The 21,139-nt window shown below is 45.0% G+C and overlaps 1 protein-coding gene across 1 annotated transcript; it reads right to left on the bottom strand.

Annotated features, from left to right (window-relative positions):
* Positions 1–526: 526 nt before the first annotated feature.
* Positions 527–16,237, bottom strand: LOC138958054 (cilia- and flagella-associated protein 44-like). Its single transcript, XM_070329106.1, has 3 exons — positions 15,595–16,237; positions 14,311–14,712; positions 527–8,210 (listed from the first exon to the last, which is right to left on the bottom strand). The coding sequence occupies exons 1-3, from the start codon at positions 16,198–16,200 to the stop codon at positions 3,765–3,767; spliced, it is 5,454 nt and encodes a 1,817-aa protein (XP_070185207.1). The 5' UTR covers positions 16,201–16,237; the 3' UTR covers positions 527–3,764.
* Between the last annotated feature and the right edge of the window lie 4,902 nt (positions 16,238–21,139).

Consider the following 21,139-nt stretch of genomic DNA (forward strand, 5'->3'; position numbering starts at 1 on the left):
GACCGTTTTTACCCCGCCATTAAGGCAGCCATACGCCGCTTTCGGAGGAAGTATGCTGGGTATTATCGTGTTTCTGTAACCCACCGAACTCTGACATGGATTGCAGGATCTTTTCCGTGCGCACTTGGTCTTGTGCTTGCGTGTACACACGAAGGAGGATAAGCCACTAGCAGGTCTGCATATAAGTTGACCTGGGAGATCGGAAACATCTCCACACTTAACCCATCAGGCGGCCGCGGCCGGGATTCCAACCCTCGACCTTCTGATTAAGAGGCCGACGTCTTACCACCCCGCCACAGCGCCCGTCGATATGTCTTCTAAATCACCATTGATCATAATTATTTGCACTTGTTTCAAAACCTTTCACTTTAAAATAGAAATTGGTTGGTCCATGGTAACTCAGGTGAACCAAAATTCCAATGTTAATGAACGTTTGCCCTCCTTGTGAAGATGTGCTGCGTGTAATCTGTTGACGTGTTCCCCAGGTCACACACCCTAGCAACACGACACGGCAAGGCAAGGCAAGGCAAGGCAAGGCCAAATTTATTTTTTAAAAACCCTTTGGATAACAATAACATGAATTTTTTTTAAATACAATAAAAACAACACAAAAAAAAGTAGAATAATGAAACACAACACTTCATAATTGATAAACATAAACGGGTCAAACTCGACTAATATCAGATTCTATTTGATTATATCACAAATGTGTTAACAGAACTGATTTTTTTTTATAAAAGACATGAGAAGATGATACAAATTCTTCCATAATCTACTTAATAATATATACGAAGATCAATAACATTCGCTTTTTTCAAATAATTCGAATAAATATAAAACATGTGACATGTGAATTTGTCCAAACATACACAGGTAATAACTTTTCCCCAAAATGTTCAAAACAATAACACTGAAATACGGAATGAAATTCGTCTCCCAGTTGTGCAGACTGGTATTTGACACGTTTTCGTCATCGTGTGCTATATCGTCGCTGTAATTCACAAACCTCGTATCTCAATTGTTGCTGTTTTGAGAAAAACGAAAAGAAATGTTTTGAAAAATCACTGCTTCAAATATAACATCAATTCATGGGTTGATAGTTTCTTTAAAACAGTGCAATATCATTCTTAATGTGTGTTAATGTCAGTTATTAATGATAGTCCATACAACTGAGAAAATATTGAGATATAGAAGCTTTTTATCCAATGAAGTCATCCAGAATTGGTATATATATATACGAGTTTTGTTTCATGCATGCAAAAAAAATACAACAGCATCTTTCATATTATGTGAGAGTTTCCGTCCTAGTGTGGCACGAAAATCTCGTAAGTTTAACTTGAGTCGGTTTTTTTTTTTTTTTGCCGCTCACTTAAAACAAATGAAGATACGAGTTTTCTTCTCACGTTAAAAAGCAGTTGGATCTACGAGCTTTTATCTCCACACGGGCAAACAACAAAGGGAGCGTACAATTGTTTTAGTTCCAAAACCTCAAAAATTGAGATACAAGGTTTGTGAAGAACAGCGGCGATATATCATAATCAAATGCCTTTTTTTTTATAATCAATGAAAAGGCAATATTATCTTTTTCTGCGATAAAAAAAAAGATAATCAATAGTACTCAGTAAAGTAAAAATGTGGTCATGAAATAAATGACCTGCACCAAAACCGACTTGCTCTTCGCCGATAACTGAATATTCATCAAAATATCTGGTTAGCCAATTATTCAAAACACAGGTAAATGACTTACCAAAACAGCTCAACAAGGTTATGTCTCTGTAATTAGCTGGGTCTTCAATATTTTTACCTTTTGCTTGGACATAAGGTGTAACAGACCAACAGGTCATTCGTCGGGCATCTGTCCAGAACATGAAATTAAATTAAACCGCTTTGTATATAATTTAATTAATCTCCCAACAGAAACTTTTAAAAACTCATTTATAATTTGATCAGTTCCACAGGCTTTATGATTCTTTCACTTTTTGATGCTTTTAAAACGTCATCTTCTGTTATCATACAATTTAAATCAAAGTTATCATTATATACCATATCATTCCAATTACAATTATTATCATCAACTTCATCTTCACCTGCTGAAAACATACATTTGAAGTGTTTTAGAAAAAATCCATCACAAGAGACTTTTGGTATTTCTTCACCTTTTTTTCTTCGGGTTTCATTAATAATCTTCCAATATGATTTTGGGTCCTGGCTTTAAGGTTTTACTTTTTTTTTAACAAGTTCTGACTGATATCTTTTTAATTGCATATTTGCTTCCTGATTATAACTTCGACTTGTTTTGGTGCGGAGTTCTCGCGTAAGGGCAGTCTTCATTCTTCACATCAACGAGCCAACTGCATATTCGCAGGTGTTGTCCGTTCGCATCATCAACACGTACTTAAAAGTTTGATTGTGCCAAAGACAAACCTTGTGGAGAACAGTTCAGGCCCGTTCATTATCAACAAACTGAAACTGCAGGGTGAACTGACAATTACCCTAACCCAAGCAACCTTCATTTATGACGTCAGCATGTTTGTGAACACATTTCACTGTCCTGACGTCAGTGAAACATATGTTTTATAGATCTAACGACAGCGTTGCACACTCATTGTTATTTTGATGGTATCAACGTCGAACATGTTTCACTGTCGTGAAGACAGGAATGTTACCCATGTTCTACTGTCATGCCTACGTCAGTGCTAAACATGACTCATTGTCTTGAAGACGTGATCGTTACACATGTTTTACACTCCAAATACCCTGAGCATACCACGTGTTTCACTGTCCTAATGACGTGATCGTTACACATGTTTTACACTCCAAATACCCTGAGCATACCACGTGTTTCACTGTCCTAATGACGTGATCGTTACACATGTTTTACACTCCAAATACCCTGAGCATACCACGTGTTTCACTGTCCTAATGACGTGATCGTTACACATGTTTTACGATCCAAATGCCGCCCTGAGCATACCACGTGTTTCACTGTCCTCAGTAATGACTTCGGCGTTGCACGAGTTCTACTATCATCACGACGTCAGTGCCAAACATGTTTTACTGACATGCAGACACACGTTTCACTATTATGAATACGCCAGCGTTACACATGTTTTACTGTTATGAAGACGTCTGCATTACACATGTTTTACTGTTATGAAGTCGTCAGCGTTACACAATGTTTACTGTTATGTAGTCGTCAGCGTAACACACGTTTCACAATCAGGAAGACGTCAGGGTTACACATGTTTTACTGTAATGAATACGTCTTCGTTTCACTGTTATGAAGACGTTACTGTTACTCAGGTTCTTTTGACATGGCGACGCAGCGTTACACATTCTTATAAAGAGGACGTTGCATACGTTTACGTTACACTGTCATAATATCGTCTACTTACTACGCGTTACACTAATCTGACGACGTCGGTGTTACACGTTTTACTTTCCTCGTGAGTATTACACATGTTTTATTGCCACGACGACGTCAGTATTACATACGTACGTACGTGGCACACAGTCCCACGACATGCGCAATACAAATGTTTCTGCAAACCAAATTTTAATGTCGTAACATTGCTGACTTTCAACAACGGTTCATTCTCATAGCAATTCCTTTGCAGGAGTAACGGTGTGCTCCGGGATCGGTGACGTGCGCCACGTGGAAAAGAAGACGGCATCCGCACAGAGTCGCATCCTCCAGCAGCGTTGTCATGTGTGACAGTAGAGTGAAACCAGCCAGACCAGCCAGCAAAGCCAGACCAGCTAGCTCACTGGCTCAGTGGGACGCGCGTTTTCTTCAATCCCTTTAAGGCCATCTGTTTGGTTTTGGCCGCGGTGACCGGACAGTATGTCTCGGGGAGTGGCGGCAGGCGGGCCGTGGGCTTGCGGGACAGGATGTCAATGGCCTCCCAGCAGCCCTCGATGACCCCGGCCTGCTCCCTAATCAGGTGGCCCAGACACGCCTGCTCCCGCCCCTTCAACTTCTCCCTGCCACACTCTATGACGCACTCCATGTCCGCGTTGCCCTTCTTCGTTTTCTTGTCCAGCACGCGCTCCAGGGTCGCCTTGTGGAGTATCATGTCGGTCTTGATGTGCGTCTTGGAGGACAACTCTCGCGTCGTGTCCCTTCGCATGTCCCGCAGGCGTCTGGTGTCCTTGTCGAAGGCTTCGAGCTCCTTGCAGTGCACTTCCCGCTCTGCCAGCAGTTTGCACTTGAGGATCTCTATCCTCGGGTTTAGCGTCACCAGCTCCATCGTCTTCATGTTCACCTCCTTGCCGAACTTGGTCACCATCTCTTGATAGCACCGCTTTTCCGTCACCTCGATCTTGTGGCGCAGCATGCGCAGGGCCCGCAGCAGGAGGAAGTGATGCCTCTTGCCGAACTGGATCATCTGCTTGTTCTCTTTCCGCTCCGACTTAAGCTCGCCCTCCCTGCTGAGCAGGCACCGCAGTTTCTTCCTCTCGACCACCAGGCCCTGGCTCGTGGAGGCGTGGATCATGTAGGCGTACATCACGACCACCACCAAGATGTCGTTCAGCATAACTAACTTGTTCTCATAGAACTTGACAAGGCGAGCCTGCAGCTCCTCCACCGCCTTGGTCTGCACGTCGGCCTCCTTGGTCTTGACTTTCAGGTCAGCGTTGAGGAGGACGAGATGGTCCTTGGCGCGAGCCATCTTGTCGTCCATGTCTTGGCGCTCTGCCTGCAGCTCCAGCACCCGGTCATAGGTTTCCCGCTCTAGCGCGTCCGGGCAGTAGTCCAGGTTGAATTCCACCACGTCCGACCCGCTGCCTGACCCGGACATCATGTCCGACATCTCCTCGCTGCTGCTCCCAGAGTCAGAGTCGTCATCCTCGTCGTCGGCCTTTCTTTCCGGTGTCCTCTTGACCCTTCGCTTGAAGAGCAGCGTTAGGTACTTGATCATCTTCTCCTCGTTAATCCCGCTCATCACTTTGAAGCGAAACCACAGGTCGTTCTGCATCTCGGTCAGGTGTTCAATCTCACTGGTTCTCTCCGAGATCTGCTTCTTGAGGTGAATGGTGGCCTGCTGGTTCTTCTCCACCAGGCTGTCCTGGGTCTGCATCTCGTCCGTCAGCAGGCGCTGCTCCACGGATGTCTCTTTGTCCACCTGCACCTCGTGCATGTCCTGGATGTACTCCAGGTCCTCCATCTTCATCGCCAGGTCCAGATGCAGCTTCTCCTTGCGCAGCTCGTCCAGCCGGTCGTCAAAGTCATCCGTGATGCTGATGATGAGCGTGTTGGCCAGAGCCTCCTCGTAGTCGATCTTCAAGCGGTAGTAGACGTTAATGTCGCGTCGCAGGCCTAAGCCCAGCTCAGAGTCGTCAGCCTGCCCAAGGAAGATCTTGTCGATGTCGTCAGGCACGGGGGGCGCGGGGGCTTTGTGTGTGAGGGCGAAGTGGACGATTTCGGGATAGTCGCCGCGCTCTGCCATGTAGTACTTGTGCTCGTAGCGCACCTTAGTGGCTTTGGTTTCCTTCTTCGCACCACGCTTGCTTTCCATGAGGGATGCCGATTGAGTGATGAATACTTCGTCAAGAGAAGATTTGTTGTCTTTTCGAAATTTGACGAGGGTGTTCTGGTCAAAAGAGAAAGTCATCTCGGGCACCTCCTCCTTGGAAAAGGCCGGGGGTGGCGGGAGTCTCTTGGTGCCTCGGGATACCTGGCGCAGCCGCTCATCCAGGTAATGGTAAATTCGCATGACCTCCAGCTTGTCCTGCCGCATCTTGTCCACCTTCCGGTTGAAGTTCTTCACCTTATAACAGAGATCCTCGTCCACCCGGGCCAGCCGGACCCTGGGGTCACTCCGCCCCACCCCATCCGCCATTAGGACGGCATGGGACTGGTCCGTCTTGAGCTCGAGGTGGCCGATGGTCTCCTGGGCCAGGTCGATCTTGGCCAGCTCATGCGGGCTGTCCTTGTCCACCAAGGCCTTTTCCTCCCACAGCTCGTCCCACTGCTTCTTTCTCACCCGTCGTTTTTCCTTGGCCCTCTGCGCCCTGTCCAGCGCTATCTTGAGCGCCCTGGCCGCAGAGCCGTTCAGCCCCTGGGACATTCTGCGGGTCATCGTGTACGCGTTTTGCCAAATCACGTCCGTTGAGGAAACACTCTGATCGTCCTCGTCCTCAGGGACGTAACCGCGCGCCGCCATGGTGTAGCGTCGGCTTTTGTTCACCCGAAGCTTGACCAAGTACTGCCGCAGGCCGGGGAGGGGGTTGCGGACGCGGAGAGTGCTCACCTTGAAAGGCCGGTTAAAGGCGTCCACCGTGATCTGGACGGGCATGTTTTCCTCCCTGTACAGCCCATTCTTCAGCTTCTCCAACATAATGTTGGACTTCGCGACGTACCAGGCAAACTTGAGTCTTACGTCAGCGACCCTCTGGTCTTGCTGCTCTCTGTGCTCTGCGTCGAGGGAGGAGTTGATCAGGAGCTCCTCACGGACCAGGCGATGCAGCGGGGGGAGGCTTTCGTTGTGAACGAGAACTCCCTTCAGCATCTTCTGCAGCTCCTTCAGCGCGCCTCTCCGCAATTTCTTGGCGGCTTCAGCGGCGTTGATCTCGTCCAAGTGATCTTCATGGTCGAGGGAGAGTGGGAACCAGAGCGTCTCTGGCGATAGGTCGTGGTCCACCGTCCCGTGGTGCTGGCTGGTGGTGGGAAGCACCGCCCGTTGCTGCTGTACCCAAGGGAACTGGCCCTCGTCGTCGAACAGCATGACGTTGCCGTCCATGGCTGTGGTGATGTAGAAGCTGCCGTCAAAGGCGTGTTCCACCCCTGTCACGTGACCCGTCGTGACGTCATGCACCGCAAGGTCCCAGTACGCCCCCATCTCCTCCAGCTCCTTGGCGCATAACGTCTGCACCAGACGTATGTGACCGTCGGCAAAACCCAGCACTGCCAGCTGGCCGTACCTGGTCATCTTCAGCACCGTGATGGGAGCGCCCGAGAAGTCCGGTATGCGGACAGAATTTACCGGCTTGCGCAGGAAGGAAGCTACGTCCACATCTTCAGGTGGGACAGGTTGGTCCGGCAGTTGGCACAGGTAGACGTAGTCAGCGTCGTAGTCTCCCATACACAGCCACACGTGGTGCTCACGGATAGAGTACATCACCTGCATGATAGGACTGGGAGTCTCGGGTATGTACGGCTCCCATTCTTTATCCTCTTCAAACTCTTCCTCCATTTCTTCCTCCTCTTCCTCAAATCTGCCTTCCGCTTGCGCCTCTTCACTCTCTTCCCTCTTTCGCTCTTTGTTCTCCTCTTTGGCCTTGGTCCATTCCGCCCTCAGCAGCTCCACCTGGCGGATGTGTTCCAGCACGCTCTTGACGCTCTGAAGCTTGAACACATTCACGCTTGCGTTGGTGATGCGATAATTGGCCGTCACGGTCAGCTGACTAAGATTATTCATTAGCACCTCCACTGCCACCCCGTCCTCACAGGCGGCGAGAACAGCGCTGTATTTGTAGGAGGAGGGTGTCCAGGCGAGCTGTCTGATGCCCCCGGGAAGAGTCAGCCAGCCTATGGGCTCAAAGTTCGTGCCCTGCATGTCGAAGAGGAACAGAGTGTTGTCGCTCCCCCCTGTGGCAAAGTTCTTGCCGTCGTGGGAAAAGGCGAGGGAGTTGACGCAGGCGTTGTGAGGCTTGAACACTTGGGCCAGCTTGTACGTGACGTCAGACCTGGTGGTGTGGTAGGTCAGGGACGTGGACAGCTCGCGGCTCTCGGGTTGGTTGTGCGCGGAGGTCTTGGTCTGCAGCGGCGCGCCCTCGGCCTGAAGTTGGCTGAACGCCACCTTGCGGATAATGCCGCTCTCAAAGCCCACGATGACCGAGGCGGCCTGGACGTCCACGGACAGCGGCACCCACACCAGGCAGGACGCGGGCGACTTGAAGGTCATGGTGAAGATCTGCACACGCTGCAGGCAGTCAAAGACACGCAGCGTCTGGTCCTGGCCCACGGTGGCCGCCAGGTGGCTGGAGGGAGACAAGGCGCAGGCAAGCACGGGCCCCCCGTGGTAGTTGAACTTGATCTGCGGCTCCTCGGGGGCCCCGATCTCCATGTTGATGCCGAACACCCGCCCCTTGCCATCCTGCACGTACCAGTGGTCGCTCGTGTAGTCCTCGGGGTCCGCGCGCACCATGTGCATCAGGCAGGCACGCGGCTCCACGCACAGCTCGCGCAGGGGCTTAAGCGGGAACATCTACACACAGCACACAATGCACGAGGTCTTATATACACACAGCACACAACGCACGAGGTCTACTCTTACTACCCATCTCTACACACAGCACACAATGCACGAGGTCTTATAGACACACAGCACACAATGCACGAGGTCTTATATACACAGCACACTATGCACAAGGTCTTATATACACACAGCACACAATGCACGAGGTTTTACTCCCCATCTCTACACACAGCGCACAACGCACAAGGTCGTATACACAGCACACAACGCACAATGTCTTATACACACAGTACACAATGTACGAGGTCTTATGTACACACATCACACAACGCACAAGGTCTTATATACACAGCACACAACGCACACGGTCTTATATACACACAGCACACAATGCACAAGTTCTTAAGGTCTTATATACACAGCGCACAATGCACGAGGTCTTATATACACACAGCACACAACGCACAAGGTCTTATATAAACTTGCCCAAAAAATTATTGCAACAACTTTCGCACGCTAACAAAAGCGGTAAAACGCAATCCATTTTAGTTCAACTTTATATGCTGGAAAAGGTAATTAATATAATATATCCACCGTTTATATAATTTGTCCGATCGGTGGTAATTTGTATAGGCATCCCGTTACAGCCTGTCAAACAAGGTCACCCCTAAAATCGACCTGACAAAAACCATAGCCCCGTGTTTTAAAATCTGCAAAAAATCAAAATGTGCACTTACCAAACACTTCTGACTACCGTTAAAAAGACCATTCAATTTCCAGTTCAACGCATTTTGTTTGATGCACCTTACTTCTCTAGTCGTTGTGTAGCCTTTTAACAAAGGCGGTAGGGGTCAACCGTTTCTGAGGCCAAAAAAGGCACGTTTTGCGACCATTTTTGAGGGGGTCCTCCACTCAAAGAGCCTCCACTCAAAGAGCCTGCTCAAGTTCTCAATTAATTGCTTTAGAAATTTTAGACATTATGACTAATAGGCTGACCAAAATCTGTGTTGATTTTGGTGAACGTGTATACTAAGCGTGTCTTATTACGCAACGTTTCCAAAAGACCTAAACAAATATTCGTATTAATTCAGGGTTTAAGGACAAAAAATCGTGACATTGCATGCTAAGAAAAAAAATGGTAGGGGCAACTGGTGCCAAAGTCTCAGGCAGATCTGAGTGCTGGTTTACATTTGCTGGAGATGGGAACGCGCACGAAAAATTATCGATCACCGTCAATAGTAACGTATACAGTCGCTTTAGAGATTAACAGTCCTGGGCCTGTGCTAACTTGGCTGTGGTTATTTCTGTCCGGAGCCCTGTGCTCGGTGTGATACGCTTTGGTGATTTGATGGTTATAAGAGTCTGCGGCGGGCGCACGGTAGTGCGGTGTGTGTGTGTGAATCTGTGTGTGTGTGTGCGTGTGTATGTATGTGTGTGTGTGTGTGTGTGTGTGTGTGTGTGTGTGTGTGTGTGTGTGTGTGTGTGTGTGTGTACACGTGGGGCTTTTGTTGTTAGTGACTCATGTTAATTACAGCTCAGTTCAGCCCTGTCTCTCTGTCTTTCTCGTTCTCTCTCTGTTTAATTAACTGTCTGTTCTACCCTCTTGTCTGCTTCTGTCTGTCTCTCAGAGAGAGAAAGAGAGAGAGCGAGAGAGAGAGAGAGAGAAAGAGAGAGAGCGAGAGAGAGAGAGAGAGAGAGTGTGTGTGTGTGTGTGTGTGTGTTCGGGTATGCATGCTGTTTTGGTGTATCTGTTCTTCTTCTGTTCAGATGATGGTGAAATTTTTTTTGTTTTTGTTTTTTTGTTGCTCTTTTTCTTTTCTTTTTTTTTTCTTTTTTTTTTTTTTTTTTTGGGGGGGGGGGGGGGTCCAACCATCGACTGCTTGCCGGACCGGGACGGGCCTTTACGAAACTTTGGGTCTTGCACAGATGTATGTTTTATAGTGTTCGGATGAGCGGTTTTGTTCTTATGTACATGTACTCTTTTGTCGTGGTTTTTTTCGACTCTTGATTTTCCTCATCGATAAGGATGTAGGTTTGTTTTGTCTGTGAGCTTTTGTCAAAGAATAACCGACATCCTTTTTCGCGTGTATTTGTTCGCGTATATTTTATCGTTTTGTTTGCATGATGTTGTTGTTGATTGTTGAAGTTTATTGTTGTTGTTGTTCTTATTATTATTATTCTTGCTTTTTGTTTTAAACAAGTACTCACATTCTCTCTCACGCTTTTCAATTTCAAAGATTGAAACCTGTTTATTTAAATCTCTCTTTCTCTCTCTTTCGCACACATATATACACACATATACACACAGGCAAACACACACACTCTAACACACACACACACACAAACAAAAACGCACACACACACCGACACACACACACACACACACACACACACACACACTGACTACTGCGCGCCCACCGCAAACTCTTACAAGAAATTCAGTTGATCCCAGGATCAACACGGGCCGAAACATTGACAATATCAAAGAAACAGGAAGTTGTACACCTGTTGGTACAGGTAAACAAAATAATAGTGTTGATGTGTCCTGTTAAATTGTCTTTTCGGCGTTTGTACATAAATGGGAGATAACAACTATCGCAATATCAAGGAAGAAGATTGTTGTGAAAGTAATGCAATAATGAATAAGAGCTCAATAATGAATAAGACCTATTGGCTTAACAGAAAGGAAGAAGGCTACTCTACCTTTATGGAAGTGATGCAATAATACTGGTATTGGTGACAGAAATATGTTTTCCACCAAGAAACCGATCGATCAACCAAGGAACCAAAAGACAGAGCGAGCGATAGACGTTGCAACAGGTAGGAATGGTATTGTTTTTGGTCTGAATGAGCGTCATACAGTGGCATGTCACAGTGTAGAAGGGAAAGTAGTAAAAGTAGTTATAAATAGAAATGAATGAAATCAAAGTGTATGATGTGAATAACTTTATTTAAAATTATCACTGAGTCACAAAATAATAAAGCAAGAAAGAATACAGTGTTAGTGAAACTGTTGTAAATGGCAAAATGCTGTTGCCATGAATACACATTTGAATGCTAGTAATGTAGCACCAATATATGACCCATTGTCACACTTAAACGAAGCTCTGGCTGACTTTGTTGAGGATGTGGCCAGGTTTCCTGGGAGGGCAGTAGTCAATGTAAAAGACTATTTCTTTGAAAAAACATATACCATCTAAAGAATGGAAGTAGACTTGATCCGACAACATTTGTGTTGGCCATTGTACCAATCATGAAGTACACGATTTTTTGCAGTCACTGTCTTTTCCCCAGTAAATTTTCGAGTCAGGCGGACCTTTGACCCAGTACATTTCCCGGTAACAGCCATGCAATTCCAGGAAGCGCTGTTGTGTTGAGGCCTTGTTAAGGTTAATTTTTTTCCAAAAAATACTTGTTGAAGTTATTATTATTATCATATTATGTTGAAGTAACACGCCGTACAAGCCGTTACGCTGAATGCGTGGAGGTGTCGGGGGGGGGGGGGGGTGGAGAGAGAGTTGACTCTGATATCTATGAGGCCCTGTAAGCGTTACAGACGGTTTCGGTTTCGAAGGAAGGGAAACAAACCACAGCACGTCTTCCACAGGTTGATTTCTTCCCTTCTAGTGCAGGAATAAAAAATATTCATACGCAAATTGTTAGCAGATGTTAAGATTTTAAGTACAACAATGTTAAAATAGATTAATTTTTTCACATAAAAAATACACATGTTATTGTTTGTTTGAAAGACCCTGGTAAAAATAGACAACAAACTTTCAAGTTTGAAAAGAAAGTACTTTTTGTGTTGTCCGTTTGTGATAAAGTTCACCTGTGCTCTACAATGTCTCCCAAACTGACGACTATATTTTGTACTCATTTACATTGTACAGTGAAGGGTTCGACAGTGGTAGTCTATGAACTCATACACATGTTTTTGTTAGAATTCAAATTCTTGTGACACACTTCTTCTTGTTCATTTCCTGTGCCTGTGATTTGTTTGAGCACATTGTGAGGTATTTGACCACAAACTACAAACGGAAACAAAGAACGAAAAACAAAAATAAAAACATGCACCAGCAATCACAGTCTAGTGCCCTCCAAAGAACACTCGCTGGGGAAAATCAAATTACAAAACTTCGAAAGCACTCACGAGAAACGCGCAAATTCGCAATCACTCCAAGTTCTTATAAAAAACGCTGGCGCTGGACCCGAGTACTCTTCAGACTGGCTCGCTCCCCCAGTATGAAAGTTTTTGTCTTGTGCACGTGGATTTAAAAAAAATATATATATATTTATTTTACACAATTAAAAAAATTATTAGAGTAAAATAAAACATTAAAACGTTCGTAATAAACAATAGTAAACAAGAATTTAAAAAAAAGTATTAAAATAAAATTTAAAAAAATAGACCGTGGGAATCGAACCCGGATCACTTTGGCCATAGACGAATCGCTTTCCACCCGGATCCCTTGGATTAAAAAAAAAATTTGTTTTATTTATTTATATATTTTACACAATTAAAAAAATTATTAGAGTAAAATAAAACATTAAAACGTTCATAATAAACAATAGTAAACAAGAATTGAAAAAAAAAAAAATTTAAAAAAAATAGACCGGGAATCGAACCCGGATCACTTTGGCCATAGACGAATCGCTTTCCACCCGGATCCCTTGGATTAAAAAAAAAATTGTTTTATTTATTTATATATTTTACACAATCCAAAAAATTATTAGAGTAAAATAAAACATTAAAACGTTCATAATAAACAATAGTAAACAAGAAATTTAAAATAAAAAAAAATAGACCGCCCATGCCGGGAAATAACCATCAAATCAGCACAGCGCTCAGGCTAAAAATAACCTCAGCCAAGTCAGTACAGGCCAACGGCTGTAAAACTCTTCGGAGACTGTATACAGTACCAAAGACGATGATCGATAATTTTTCTTGTGCGTTCCCATCTCCAGCAAATGTAAACCAGCACTCAGATCTGCCTGAAACTTTGTCGACGTTTGCCTCAGTCATCTTTTTCTTAGCATGCAAAGTCACGAGTTTTTGTTCTTAAACCCTGAATTAGTACGAATATTTGTTTAGGTCTTTCGGAAACGTTGCGTAAAAAGACACGCTTAGTATACACGTTCACCAAAATCAACACAGATTTTGGTCAGCCTTTTGGTCATAACTTCTGAAATTTCTAAAGCAATAGATTAATTGAGAACTTGAGCAGATATGGCTCTTTGAGTGGAGGACCCCCTCAAAAATGGCCGCAAAACGTGCCTTTTTTGGCCTCTGAAACGGCTGACCCCTACCGCCTTTGTTAAAAGGCTACTCCAAGACTGGAGAAGTAAGGTGCATCAAACAAAATGCTCTGAACTGGAAATTGAATGGTCTTTTTAACGGTAGTCAGAAGTGTTTGGTAAGTGCACATTCTGATTTTTTGCAGATTTTAAAACACGGGGCTATGGTTTTTGTCAGGTCGATTTTAGGGGTGACCTTGTTTGACAGGCTGTAACGCGATGCCTATACAAAGTACCACCGATCGGACAAATGATATGAACGGTAGACATAATTACCTTTTCCAGCATATAAAGTTGAACTAAAATGGATTGCGTTTTACAGACTGTACCGCTTTTGTTAGCGTGCGAAAGTTGTTGCAATAATATTTTGGCCAAGTTTATATACACAGCTCACAACGCACGAGGTTTTATATACACACAGCACACAACGCACAAGGTCTTATATACACAGCGCACAATGCACGAGGTCTTTTATACACAGCGCACAATGCACGAGGTCTTATACACAGCGCACAATGCACGAGGTTTTACTCCCCATCTCTACACACAGCACACAACGCACAAGGCTGTTACTCCATTCAGCTGTTCATTCATTCCGATGATGCTCTCAAAAAAGCATGCACATAAAATCATGCACATAAAATCATGCACTGGAAGACATAAAAATGTGATGCTGATGCTGATGATGCTGATGACGATGTTGATGATGATGACGACGACGACGACGATGATGATGATGATGCTGATGATGACGATGATGATGACGACGATAATGACGATGACGATGATGATGTAAAGCGATCAAGACCCTCACCTGCCCGGGCTGGCTGGGCTGCACGTAGAGCAACTCGTCCACCGCCCAGGTGCGGATCCAGCCGTCCTCCCCTATCGACACCACCTCGTCCTCCTCCATGAAGAGCTGGTTGATGCAGCCCAGGTGGCAGGGGGCGGAGGACGCCCTGCAGAACTCGGCCGTCAGCAGGCCCTCCTCCCACAGCACCAGGCAGCCACCCTCACCCCCTGTCAGCACTTTGCCGTCCGGGAAGGTGACGGTCGCGTGCATGTCGCTGGTGGGCCGCGTGCCGAAGCGTCCCGTCGTGCCCTGCAGCTTCAGCCCCGTGAAGGTCGAGGACATGCGCCAGAAGCGGACGTGAGCCAGGCCCACGGTGACCAGGAAGCCAGCCAGGTCCGCGTACCACGTCACGCTGTACACGTCCTAGGCACAACAAAATGCACACGTCATCATTATGTCCTGCCTAGGTCACGTTGTACACGTCCTGGGCACAACACAATGCACGTCATCATTATGTCCTGCCCCAGGTCACGCTGTACACGTCCTAGGCACAACACAATGCACGTCATCATTATGTCCTGCCCCAGGTCACGCTGTACACGTCCTAGGCACAACACAATGCACGTCATCATTATGTCCTGCCCCAGGTCACGCTGTACACGTCCTAGGTACAACACAATGCACGTCATCATTATGTCCTGCCCCAGGTCACGCTGTACACGTCCTAGGTACAACACAATGCACGTCATCTTTATGTCCTGCCCCGGTCACGGAATTCCCCAATTTGTGTCATCGACAAAATGTTTGCCCATTTCTCGAAATCAGCAGCCTAGTACCAAAAATTGCGTCAAGGTTTCTAAAAACTGCCCATTTCTCAAATGCGTTATGTATCACCACACGTAGACAGCTAGACGCTAGAATGGATAGATATCTGAATTATCGATAAATTACGGCAAGTTATGGCAAAAAGTGTTGTGGTTTTTTGTGCATTTTCGGAGTTACGACTCAGACCATGTATTGCGTCTGAATTGTAAGAGTGGCGAGCACTGATTGGAAGTTGTTAAGCTGTAGCCGATCCTTTTACATTCGTCTCAGTAAGCACTTGTACCGCTCTTCCTCTGTTCCATTGATCCTTTGACAACACACAGACACGCCACACACATTTACATACATTCAGACTCGTAACACACACACACACACACACACACACACACACACACACACACACACACACACACACACACACACACACACACACAAACAAACATCCCTTCACACTCACAGGCCTTGCACCCCCATTCCTACCTGTGCAAAAGACTTGCACCTGAGAAGAGGAACCTCCTTAGCCCAGTCCCAGAGGGTCAAGTTGTGGTCCGGCCCGCCCCCTTGGGACGCCAACAGGTCGCCCAACTGAGGGTCAAACTCGATACACACGTACTCCCTCTGTGTTCCGTGCTTCAGCACCTTCCATAGCTGGCACGAGGGGTAACCGAAGATGTTGATGTTGGGCCACTTGCCGCTCTCAGCCGACGCAAAACACATCCTGTTGGGGCTGACGGCAAGGCACGACACCGCCCCGCCGCCTGTACTTCGCAGGAACGTGTTGCTTTTCGTGCTCACTTTATACATACGGATGTAGTTTCCAGCGACGAAGAGAAGCGTGTCTTTGTCGATAACATGCAGATTTCGGGGTCTACGACTGTCGTATCCAAGACAATCCACCAAGGTCAGCACCTCCGTTCCCCACGATGGCAGCTGGAAGGATTCGGAGATGATGGCCTTGGACATACTGCGGTCCTTATCGTAGAACAAGTTTTCGTCGTCATCGTTCGCCTTGTCGGCTGAAGAGGACGGTATATCTTCTGGACCTAATGACAACTTGCGATCCTCTAAGTTCGTGGGATCTGTCATGGTGAAGTGTTCACTGAAACTCTCATTGATTTCTATTTCCAAGTGTTATTGTGTTTTTGTCGCAATGACGTAAAACGACCGGAGCGTCATGCCAATGACGTCAAGTTTGGTGAAGATAATTCACGACTTGTAGGACCCCGTGACCCAGCATAATTAACAGACCAAGGTGAAGGTTTGTTGGGGGACAAAGCAGTTCCGGTTAAAAACACGTTGACAAAACACGTAGACAAAACATGGATTGCTTCACTGAGACAGACAACGTCCCTTTGTTTTAAACCATAAAATATTAAACAATGATTTAATAAATATATCAAATATTGATATATTTGACGCGGTTGTGACGACACTTTTCTTTATTGTCAAAACAACACTGGAAGTTTGTTGTCCCCTAACAACGAGGAAAGCCGAGACTTATAATGGCGGCCACCATGCACTCAGTTCCAAACCAAGTCGTGAATACATTACAATGTCATCTCTTTCTCTATTATGTCTATGTCTCTGTCCCTGTTTCTCTGAATGTAAGACTAGGCGTGTGCCTAAAACCTCTCCTTAACTGCATTAAAGATTAATGAATGAATCAATCAATCCATCTCATCACAGAGCTCTCTCTCTCTCTCTCTCTCTCTCTCTCTCTCTCTCTCTCTCTCTCTCTCTCTCTCTCTCTCTCTCTCTCTCTCTCTCTCTCTCTCTCTCTCTCTCTCTCTCTAGAATAGTCCCTCTCTGGGCGAGGGTTGGTTGAAAAGAAGCTCGTTTATATTGCTTATGCCACAACCCTCGTAAAATAAAATTTGATTTGATTTGATTAGATTTGATTTGATCTCTCTCTCTCTCTCTCTCTCTCTCTCTCTCTCTCTCTCTCTCTCTCTCTCTCTCTCTCTCTCTCTCTCTCTCTCTCTCTCTCTCTCTCTCTCTCTGCCAAGACTGCTTTTTAACAAAGGAATCTTTATACATAAAATTATATCCGAAACTCTACCCCAAACCATTTGTTCAAAGTTCTCTTTGAAGAATTCACACCACCTTATGAAATTTAACACTCCTTTTCCTAGGATAGACTTATTTAAGTCTAGTCTAGTTTATTCCGGGGGCTGTCTCTGGAACGCTCTCCCGAATGCCTTACGGGAAGCTACCAGCACAGATTCTTTCAAAAACAAATATATATCCCATTTAATGAAAATAGTATATTCTTGATTGTTATGTCCTTTGGGACACAGTCACTCACTTTTGATTTATTGTTTTGTTTATAAAATTATGATGTTCTGCATAATATCCATTGTCTTGCAGAGTTGATGTACTACTGTATTGCATAATATTCTGACTCTAATTGACTTGCAAATTTTTGCTTTGCACCTTGTCATGAACATTTATAAACTACAATGTTTCATATAATGCGCTTATGTACATAAACTTATACTGTTTCACTAATTATGTATGTATGTAGTAGTAGTTATTATAGTAGATTTAGTCCCTCTTTAGGGCGAGGGCCAGATGCAAAAAAGTATACCAATGCTTATTCTGTTACCCTCGTAAAATAAAGAATTGTCATTGTCATTGTCATTGTCTCTCTCACTCACACACACACTCATAGTTGACAGTCAGTTGAACATTCATGCTTATTCAGCACATATTCTTTCAACAGAAATGTAATCCTTCTCATGGCAGTGACTCTCAGATAAAGACACAGAGTTAGAGGTTGCTACGGGTTTGTTTTTTTAGCATGTTTCTATGCTCGTGTGTGCGTGTGAGTTTGTGTGTGTGTCAGTGTGTGTATGTGCGTGCGTGTGTGTGTGTGTGTGTGTGTGTGTATGTGTGCGTGCGTGCGTGCGTGCGTGCGTGTGTGCGTGCGTGTATGCGTGCATCCGTGCGTGTGTGTGTGTGTGTGTGTGTGTGGATGTGTGTGTGTGTATGTGTGTGCGTGCGTGCGTGTGTGCGTGCGTGTGTGCGCGAGTGTGGGTAGTAGGGGAAGGGCCCCTAATATTGACCCCTTTTTATATTTAGTCAAGTTTTGACTAAATATTTTAACATCGTTGTTTATTGCTGATAACTAGCTTTGTTTTCGTGCAAAAAAGTTTCATTTTGTGTTTGGTAGTCCTTCTTTCTTAGGTTAACCGTTAGGCCTAATTAGAGTAAAATAGCTTTGATACACATTCAGCAAATATTAAATACAGAAAAAATCACAAAGGGTCCATATTAGGAGCCTGGGCGCCTAATATGGACCAGTGAAGCGGCCTTCACGAATCACTGTAAAAAGCCCCCTATATTTCAAAATAACATGATACAACTTAGTGTACAAGTCAGCCTAATTAAAATATGCTCTAGATTTATCTGTTTCGGGTTGATGAGAGCATTATTTGAAGCACACCAGGAAACTAAAGAAGCTTATCAAAAACAGAGTGAAAATAAGTGAAATTATCAACTTCCACGAAAAGAAGACTTTTCATTGCATTTTTTTTAAATATCGAGGGCTAGTTATAGGTTATTACCAGCAAGCTTCTTTATGAATTAATGAAAATAGCCTTTAGCTTTTATTTTCTTCGATTTGTTGAAGGTGGTCCATATTAGGGGACTCGCACATACTTTGAGATTTTGCTATTATTTTTTGTTTGCAGTAGAAACTCGGGGTCAACACTGCTAAAATGTAACAAATACGGTTTTAGCTGTCATATATAGCCATTTCTGTTTGATAAAAGCTTTGGCTGTAGACAGAAACGAGTCCGTTTTAGGCGGCAAATTTAGAGTGAACGCTGCCAAAAGTGAAAAAAGAGAAAAAGCCTAACGGTTTTGAGATTTGTGTTTCTGCAACTGTTTTGACATGTGCAAGTTATCCAAAGAGGGTGAATACAGCGAATAAAACTTGTTTGAGCGCTCTAGCGCCGTTAGTTGGTGGTGGTCCATATTAGGAGCCGGTCCATATTAGGAGCCCTTCCTCTATGTGTGTGTGTGTGTGTGTGTGTGTGTGTGTAGAGGGATTCCCGGAAAAATACTAGACGGATCTTTAAGAAACTTTATTACAGTTACACACAAATTCGTCAGCTGATAACCCAAAGACGATTTCTTTTTCTTTTATTATTTGTCTTTGTTGACGTCATATCCGGCTTTTTATACAATATTTTTGCAACGTTATTTGTCAATCATCGGGTTGTTGTCAGCTTATCACGCGCTCATCTTCAAAAGAGTTCACACACACACACACACACACACACACACACACGGCACACTCAGTCACACACACACACACACACACACACACACACACACTCATGACCGGCACGGTTGGCCTAGTGGTAAGGGCGTCCGCCCCGTGATCGGGAGGTCGTGGGTTCGAACCCCGGCCGGGTCATACCTAAGACTTTAAAATTGGCAATCTAGTGGCTGCTCCGTCTGGCGTCTGGCATTATGGGGTTAGTGCTAGGACTGGTTGGTCCGGTGTCAGAATAATGTGACTGGGTGAGACACGAAGCCTGTGCTGCGACTTCTGTCTTGTGTGTGGCGCACGTTATATGTCAAAGCAGCACCGCCCTGATATGGCCCTTCGTGGTCGGCTGGGCGTTAAGCAAACAAACAAACAAACAAACAATCAAACACACACTCATTACGTAGCACTATGAATAAAGTCCTAAGCACAACTGCACTTTGTTAACCCTCTGATGTAATAATGTGCGATGGGGACATTTCTGTGCGTTTGATATTGTTATTTTGACATTGTCATTATAATACTGAAAGTTTGGGATGTTGTGTCACTCGTAACGTTGCATCTTAAATCATTTATAATTTCCCAACATGATGTACAATGAAGAAGGAAGTTAAAGGCACAGTAAGCCTCCCGCAAACCATCACAGAGCTCCCCGAGCGTCTAAATACAGTACAAGCATACTTCCATTTGAACGCTCACCGAACGGGAACATCCTGGCTGCTTTCTGTCGAGCGTGAGACATTTTCAAAGAATTTATTTTCGTAGACTTGTTCCGTTAACAACAACGGCGCCTCGTTTTTGCGCTAGACCTAACTTTTAAAATCTAAATAATAAATTGACAGCTTGTTACACAAACATTCTTTAATCATAAAAGAATTCGTTTTTCATCAAGACAAGATCAGAACAATTCGAAGTTGTGAAAGTTTAAAAAAAGAAAAGCCCGGAAGCAGGGTCACGCAAGGGTCGTAGCAGACGACGGCCGGTTTATCAGTGCAAATCGCCGTTCCTCTCAACAGTCAAAAGCCATCGCTAGAGTTCTTGTGAACCACAGCCGTTGTTTCGTGCATAAAAAAACGTGCTATTGTAGATAAGCTCACGTCGAGTCGCATTCAAATGACTAACTATGACGACTGCATTGTGAAAAGGGAAAACTGGATCACACGGGTTCACGATGGCTCAGGGGTAAGATAAACCACGCAAAAATAAATTCTTTGAAAATTGTTCGCTCTTTACGGAGGGCACCTAGGATGTTCTCAATTGGTGAGTGTTTAAATGAAATGGTGTTTGTACTGTGTGTAAAAGCCTGACCGTATCTGTGATGGTTTACGGGAGGCTTACTCTGCCTTTAATTATTTGCCTCAAATAAACCTGTGTCAAGATGTGTGTGCAACAATCTTTCGTCTCCAGCAGCAGCAGGTTAGTCGTTTGATTTTATTTGTATCTTCCTGGAAGCAAGACAAAAGCAAATGTTTTGCTGGTATGATAAATTCTGCTAATGCTTTTGTGCTCTGACATGTCTTACAATCTGACTTATATGACTGTGTGTGTGTGTGTGTGTGTGTGTGTGTGTGTGTGTGTGTGTGCGTGCGTGCGTGCGCCGTGTACTGACGTGCGTGCGTGCGTGCCGTGCGCACGCGCGCGTCAGTGTGTGTGTGTTTTGTGTATGTGTTTGTGTGCATGTGTGTGTCTTAAGGAACCTTTTTCATTACTGAGTTTCAAGTTATTTATTTAGGGGGGGGGGGGGGGTGT

This window comes from Littorina saxatilis, linkage group LG2 (genome assembly GCF_037325665.1).
Source record: "Littorina saxatilis isolate snail1 linkage group LG2, US_GU_Lsax_2.0, whole genome shotgun sequence".
NCBI classification, from domain to species: domain Eukaryota; kingdom Metazoa; phylum Mollusca; class Gastropoda; order Littorinimorpha; family Littorinidae; genus Littorina; species Littorina saxatilis.

Excerpts from the sequence above, each read along its gene's own strand:
- LOC138958054 (XM_070329106.1), bottom strand. The coding sequence starts at position 16,200 with ATGACAGATCCCACGAACTTAGAGGATCGCAAGTTGTCATTAGGTCCA. Across the intron at positions 14,713-15,594 it reads GGTGCAAGTCTTTTGCACAG|GACGTGTACAGCGTGACGTG; the intron begins GTAGGAATGGGG and ends TGTTGTGCCTAG. Across the intron at positions 8,211-14,310 it reads AGCCCAGCCAGCCCGGGCAG|ATGTTCCCGCTTAAGCCCCT; the intron begins GTGAGGGTCTTG and ends TGCTGTGTGTAG.